This window comes from Pelodiscus sinensis, chromosome 22 (genome assembly GCF_052426305.1).
Source record: "Pelodiscus sinensis isolate ZL-2025 chromosome 22, ASM5242630v1, whole genome shotgun sequence".
Taxonomy (NCBI): Eukaryota; Metazoa; Chordata; order Testudines; family Trionychidae; genus Pelodiscus; species Pelodiscus sinensis.
Window position 1 is genome coordinate 15,384,785 of NC_143073.1, and position 7,273 is coordinate 15,392,057.

Genomic DNA, 7,273 nt, shown 5'->3' on the forward strand with positions numbered 1-7,273 from the left:
ATGTGTGGTGCAGATTGTATAGCAGAATGTGTGTGGCTTGTGTAAAGGTGTTTGTGTGTAGCATGTTGTGTAATGGTGGGGGTTGTGTAGAGGTGTGGGAGGATTGTATAACGGGTATGTGTGGAACAGGTTGTAAGTGGGGTGGTGTAGCAGGGTGTGTGGGGGTTTAGTGAACTGTGTAGCAGGGGCTTGTGTAGTGGGTTTCGTAGCACAGTGTGGTGCAAGAGGGCATGTGGGAGTTGTGTAGTGAATTGTGTTGTGTGGTGTATAGAGAGGTGTGGGGAGTTGTATAAGCAGATTGTGTAGTGAGGCCATGTGTACTGGGAGGGTGCATGTAGCGGTGTTGTATACTGTGGTGTGTAATAGTGTCTGGAAGTTGTGTAACTGGGTATGTGTAGCAGGTTGTGACTGGGTGTGTGTTTGTGTAGACACGTGTGTGTAGAAGTGTGTGTAGTGGGGTGTGTATGTAGTAAGTTGTGTAGCAGTATTGTGTAGCAGAGCATGTGTTTAGTTGTTTGTGGGGGTTATGTAACAGGTTATGTAGTGGGGTGTGTAACAGTCAGAGGGTTATGTAGTGGTTGTGCAGAATGAGATGTGTAGTGAGGGGTGCGTATAGCGAAGGGTGGAGTGGAGTGTGGGAGTTGTGTAGCCAGTTATGTAGCAGTATTGTGTAGCGGGGTGTATGTGGAATGAGCAGTGTAGCTGTGTGTATAAGGGAGGGTGTTTGCAGAGCAGTGTGGGGAGTTGTGTAGTAATGTATGTGTGCAAAGCGCTATATGTGTGTAGCATGTTGTGGAGTGGGGTATATGTGGAGAGGGATGTGGAGCTGTGTGTGTATAGCGGATTGAGTGCCATGAGGGTTATGTAGTAGTTTGTGGGAGATGTGTAGCAGGTTGTGTAGCACTTTATGCACTGGTGGGGGTTGTGTAGTTGGGTGTGTAGTGCTGTGTGTTTAGTGGTATTGTGTAGCAGTGTGTGGGGATGGTTGTGTAGCAGTGTGGGGTATGTATGCATAGCAGTGTGTGCATGTAAAGGTTTGTAGGGGTTGTGTAGCAGGAGGTGTGTGTGTAGTGGGTTATGGCGGTTGTGTAGCAGTGTGTGTATAGCGGGTTGTGTAGCAGGCTGAGTTTCCCTTCCCCCACCCCTTCCTACAGCCGGGGGCCCCGCCCCCGAGCCTGGCCGGGAAGGCGGGGGGGGGGGGGGGGCTCGGGGGCGCCGCGCACGGGTTCCCCGCTGGGCTGGGGAGCCTGGGTCCTGGTCATTCACCCTCGGGGGGGGGGGGGCGGGAGAGCCCGGGGCGGGGAGGTCCTGAGGGGGATCTCGGACTCGGGGATGGGAGCTAGGGGGGGCGCTAGGGGGTCCCGGTGACTCACTCTCGGAGGGCGGAGGGTGCAGGGAGGACCCGGGTCGCATCTCGGGGAGCACTGGGGGGGGGGGGTCCCAGGTGGGAGGCGCAGGGGGGGCCGGGTCGGATCTCGGGGAGCGCTGGGGGGTCCCAGGTGGGAGGCGCAGGGGGGGCCGGGTCGGATCTCGGGGAGCGCTGGGGGGGGTCCCAGGTGGGAGGCGCAGGGGGGGCCGGGTCGGATCTCGGGGAGCACTGGGGGGTCCCAGGTGGGAGGCGCAGGGGGGGCCGGGTCGGATCTCGGGGAGCACTGGGGGGTCCGGGTTGGATCTCGGGGAGCGCTGGGGGGTCCCAGGTGGGAGGCGCAGGGGGGGCCGGGTCGGATCTCGGGGAGCGCTGGGGGGGGGCGGGGGGGGCCGGGTCGGATCTCGGGGAGCGCTGGGGGGTCCCAGGTGGGAGACGCGGGGGGGCCGGGTCGGATCTCGGGGAGCGCTGGGGGGTCCCAGGTGGGAGACGCGGGGGGGCCGGGTCGGATCTCGGGGAGCGCTGGGGGATCCCAGGTGGGAGGCGCAGGGGAGGCCCGGGTCGGATCTCGGTCGCCGGCGGAGGACCTCATTTGGGGGGCTGCAGGGAGTCCCGGTCACTCACCCGCGGGGGACTTCGGGCCCAGGCGTAGGCCGCCAGCAGTAGCCCCAGCCCGGCCAGGCTGAGCGCGACCCCCGCCGCCAGCCCCCGCGCCCACCCGGCCGGCGCCCTCCGCCGCCTGCGCCCCATGGAGCCGCCCGCGGCCCCTTGCTCGGGCCGGGCCGCCCGGGGCGGGGCGGCGAAGAGCGAGGCGGGGCCCGGTCGGGCCAGAGACAACAGCGAGCGACTGGAAATAGTAGCGGGTGGGAGAGCCGGAGAGAAGTGTGTGTGTGTGTGTGTGTGTGACTGCTTGTCTTTACTGCGTGTGTGAATGTCACTGCGTGCGGGTCACACTGTGTCTGTGATACTGTGTGGTGTTGTGTGTATCATTACACGTGTAACACTGTGTGGTCTCACTGTATGGAGGGGGGTGTCACTGTGCAGGCATAGAACTAAATCCTCCCTCTGGCACAGATCTGGCCACACACGTGAGTGTGTGATCCACGCTCCCCGGATCCACCAGCCCATCCTTCCCCCACAGCAGGGGCTGAAACCCAGGAGTCCTGGTTCCCACCCTCCTCAATCCCTTCCCCACCCTCAAAAAAACAAAAATCAGACCGCACCGTCTCCTAGGCAACAATAAATCACTTCATAGTGGGGTAGCTGGTTACCGAGGGACCCCCTCGCCCGGTGCTGAGATGCCGCCACCTCTACGGCGGGGCTGGCTTCCCACCTGAGCTGAGAGACGGGCTAACAGGGCCAGGGCCGGTCTCTGTGGTCAGCGACTAGACTTGGCTGCGTGGATTCACTGATCCTAGTTAGGCAGCAGCTGCCCCCGCCTAGAGCCGCGGGACACCAGCACGTGATTGGAACAGCCACCCCATGAGCTCTCCTCTTCCCCACATCTGGCCTCCCAGAGCATCGGGCCAGGAACCGGCCAGGGCTGGAGGCGGGTTTTCAGCCAGGTCCGCTCCAGATGGCTCTGGAGACCTCCAGGAATTTGGCTGCAGCCCTAGGCAATCACCCTAGACAGCTTCATTCCACAATATCCAGGGGGCTGCGGGTTCAGCGTGAATAAGTGGTTTGAGCTGCGGGTGTCTGGGGCTGGAATGGCAGGGGCTGCCATTCAGGAATGAGACATAGGTTTGATTGACTCCGGAAGAAACCTATGGTTATGTAGGGATTAAAATCTTCTTTTGTAAAAGTGTAACAAGTTTGCGTTGGCCGGGAATCGAACCCGGGTCAACTGCTTGGAAGGCAGCTATGCTCACCACTATACCACCAACGCTCTCTGAGAAATATGCTACCTGCTGATGGTAGTTGAAGCTAGTGGCTCAGAGGAGTAAGTCATTCAGCTTGTGAGCTGTTTCTCTCCCTTCGCTACTTATTGCCAGAATCTGGGCACAGCTAAAATGCTTCAAAAAGTAATCCTGGCAGCGGTGGGATTCGAACCCACGTCCCCAAAGAGACTGGAGCCTAAATCCAGCGCCTTAGACCGCTCGGCCACGCTACCACCCAAGGTTTGCTCTATTGTTGGATGTCAAAGGGGGAGGGGGAGAGAAGCAAAGAAAAAAAAGTGTATGTAAGTGTGTGTCAATTACTCAGTCAAAATGTATCAAGCCAAATCTAGAAATTGAACTAACTGCTGCTTCTGCTTGCACAAGTCTCCTTCACAATGCTTGGGCTGGTATAAACCAACTCAACTTTTCCAAACTGCTAGATCCCTTATTGTGCATGCACATGCCTGCACACACTCTTGCAGGCTATATCTAGACTATGGAGTTTTATTGGAAAAAGGTACGCACATTGCACTCCGCAATCTGCATATCTTTTTCCAATAGTTTTGTGGGAAGAGGCTTTTCTGAAATTTGGCGTATCTACACTAGGCCAAATTTTGGAAAAACCTCTTTTCAGAAGAGCCCTTCTTCCTTGTGGCTTCCAAAAGAGCACGTCTGCTCTTCCACAAAAAATGTCTGAAGAGCAAACACATTCTCCATAGTCTAGACAGCCTGACACAAAAACACCTCACTTGAAAAATTGGGCATAAAAACTACAGCCAGGGACACCACATTGAAAAATGGCTGCCTGTCTCATTGGCACCAGATCATAATAAAATAAACCTTTTGGGATATAAATATAGGGCTGACATTTCAGTAGCCAGCATCTAGAACAGTCTGCACATATCACACAACATTTTAATTTGCACTGGCTTTGCTAGACTATTGTAAAAACCTAAATGAGTTGATAGACCCCTAGAAAGCCTCCTCAAGGATACACAACCACAGCTTGAGAACCACTGATAGAAACACAGCTCACCTCTTTTTTCCCTTTTCAGCTGCATGAAGAAAATAATTCCTCCTCCAGGGAAATCACAGATTTGGAAACTATTTTCCCCTCCCCATTCAGGTCACAGAGTCAAGAGTTTAGGAAAAGTTGGAAATACAAAACCAAAATAAACAGAAGTGTCCACTTTCAATTTCAGCCCTTAAAAAAAACCCACCCAGAATTAGCTCCCCTTTCATGATAGAAAGTTGGCTTTCAGTGGGAATTTTCTGCTGAGAACATTTTTCACCTTTCACATTCAGATTATTTCACTTCATTTGAGAAGTTTGTCTACATTCAGCCCTTTCCCCTGGGCTACACCATGGTTATGGTGGATCACACTGGTATGGATCCAAACCCAGAAATTACTCCCACTACCAAAGTTACTTGCCATTTCTGGCCTCATCCCAATGTAGCCGTGATCCCATGTTTTCCTCTAATCCTAATCCACACTACATTGAAAAGGCTGTGCTAATGCAAACCTGTCAACTCAGATTTAGCACTCATTCCTAATCCTGTAATGCAATCCACATGCAAAAACATTGCCAATTCTATTCTGATTAAGGCTCATTCAAGATGACAAATAACTAATGTCTAATCCTAGGCCAAGTAGTCAATACCATCTTTGCTAATTTTAATATAGTAATCTCAGTCACAATCCCAAATGTAATTCAACCATTGCTAATCCAGTTGTAGAACACCCAGAACCTGGTGCTAATTTCAATCCACACCCAAATGCACAAATTAATTTCAATCCAAATCTGGAAATTATTCCTCCTTTTCAGAATTAACGTAAATGCTATTTTCATCCCTTCTCTGGACATGACCCAGACCTAGTACTAATTTCATGTCTTAATCTGAAATCCAAGTAACTCCTAATCCAAAATCTGAAATCACTTGCCATGTTTACAAGAGCAGAAATACTAATTTGATCCTAAAGACAAAGATAAATTCAGTTCCAATTCTAATCTAGTTCTCAATCCTAATCCCATAATAAATATAATTCTCATCCAAATCCAACTGCTAATTGATTTAATTTATTTCCCTACTAATATAATGTTAAACTCCTTGTTAACCACTCCCTGGTACACACTTGGCTTGATGTGTCCTGGCTGTTGGTGTGCTGAGCTTGATCATAAGCACCAAGACTAACAGCAAGCTCATCATGGAGCAAGTCACCCAGATCAATGCAGGGAGGCAAGAATAAGCTGGAAATAAAAGCAAAACTGAGCAGGCAGAGGCCTCCACACCACCCTCAGCAAGAGGTGCAGAGCGATGCTGGTAGCACAGTTCTAACACAATGGTTCTGTAATTGTTTTCTACCATTGTAACATATTTGTTTAACAACTTAACTGTAGCTGGGCAGGGGATGACATTTTTGGGTGTAAAGTACAAAAATAAAGCGCTGTAAAATTTAAAACAAAAATCCAGTTTTCTCCAACTTTCAGTTGTGTTGACGTACCCCCTCAGACTCTGGTTGAGAAACACTGCTAGGGTTGCCAGGTGTCCAGTTTTTGCCCAAAACAGTCCAGTATTTGTGGCTTCTGTCAGTTTAAAGAAGGGAAAATAAGGAAGGCTGGAGGGGATATTTTCCCCCAGCTGCATCTGCTCTGGCCGGGGGGGGGGGGGGGGGGGGGGGGGGGGCAGGAAGAGGCAGGGGAGCAGGGATTTAGAGGCAAACTTTTTTTTTGTTCAACAACTTTGGTTTCTCCCCCCCCCCCCCCTTTGTTTTCGCTCAACCAATTTTTTTTCCCTACCATGTTCAGGATTTTTTGTGAAAGTATCTGGCAACCCTAAACACTGCTCTAATCGACTCTCATGCTTCCAGGCTACAGGAAGGATGTTTCCCACCCTCTGCAAAAAAGGGCAAAACACCTAATTCTCCAGGCCTTGTTAGTAAGCAATTGTTCAGCCTGCTCAGAGTTAATATGCCTAGGCATTAGTGCCAGGTAGGTGGGAGGCCTTTAAGCATTGATCCTCCCACCTGGAGCTAAGGAAGCATCTCTGGGGCAGGGTGCTTGGCTACACAGGGGCTCCTTGCCCAGAGCTGAGATGAAGACACCCAGTATAGCAAAACTGGTTGAACTAGAGTTGAGGACCAAGTGTCCTGCAGCACAACTACAAAGTATCTTCCCTCTGGGAGCTTGTGGGAGGAGGCAGCAGTAAGAATGAGCTGGAACAGCTGAAGGCTGAGCCACCCCACTGAACAAGGGAAAAACCAATTTCCAGGAAAGCTGCTCAGATAGCAAAGAACTTGGAGATCTACTGCAGGGGCTGTGCTGGGTGTAGAGTAGGGTTTATAAACTACTGTTCCCCTGCCTGCCTACTGGGTGTTTGAGTTAAATCATATGTAAAGAATTCTCCCCCGTCCAGAAGTCCCAGCTCTGAGCCACCGGCCCCCGCTCCTCTCCCAGAGCCAGGGAGAGAATCCAGGTGTCCTGAGCTATTTTTGTGCGTGGAAGAATGCCCCCTTTCTATCCACCACAGGCCCCCAAGCTAGCCTTGCTCCTGTGGGGGAGCTGTATGCAGTCGTCTCGTCTCACTGGCCACAAGGACTCAAATTCAGCTGCTGCCTTGAAGAGCCCACATCCCTGGCACTACATATTCACACCCCAGGCCTGGTGGAGCAAGTGGCTGTTCACAATGCATATGGGCATGCTCTCTCTGACCTGCTGGTGGACTGGGGGGGTAGATGTGGGTTTGATTCCTGGTCAATGCAAGTGTTCTAGTTACTTTTCTTTTAAAGGCATCAGTGGCATCTTAGGGAGTCCGCCCCCACCCCAACAACAGGAGGCCGAGAGGACACCCCTGCTGTAGCCCCCTTGGGCACGGAGCCGGAGGCACTACACGCATGGCATTCATTCAGAGTACACACAGTAGGGGGCTTGGAGCCAGTCTGGCTCTTGGGTTCTCCCCCCAGCTCTGGGAAAGATGTAGGGGTTGAAGTGGTTGAGAGGGAGATTGGGGGCCAGGACTCCTGAGTTC

The 7,273-nt window shown here is 52.3% G+C and overlaps 1 protein-coding gene and 2 non-coding genes across 3 annotated transcripts in view; all 3 read right to left on the bottom strand.

Annotated features, from left to right (window-relative positions):
- Positions 1-2,205, bottom strand: part of LOC102454093 (uncharacterized) — a 32,077-nt gene extending 29,872 nt beyond the window's left edge. Inside the window, exon 1 of the mRNA XM_075908294.2 lies at positions 1,991-2,205. Within this exon, the coding sequence (XP_075764409.2) occupies positions 1,991-2,116 (126 nt within the window). The 5' untranslated portion in view covers positions 2,117-2,205. The remainder of the gene's footprint in view (positions 1-1,990) is intronic.
- Positions 2,206-3,182: 977 nt separating this feature from the next.
- On the bottom strand, positions 3,183-3,254 carry TRNAG-UCC (transfer RNA glycine (anticodon UCC)). The gene has a single exon. It is a non-coding gene; the product is annotated as a tRNA-Gly (tRNA).
- A 143-nt stretch (positions 3,255-3,397) lies between these two features.
- Positions 3,398-3,479, bottom strand: TRNAL-UAG (transfer RNA leucine (anticodon UAG)). Its single transcript has one exon. It is a non-coding gene; the product is annotated as a tRNA-Leu (tRNA).
- Positions 3,480-7,273: the final 3,794 nt, after the last annotated feature.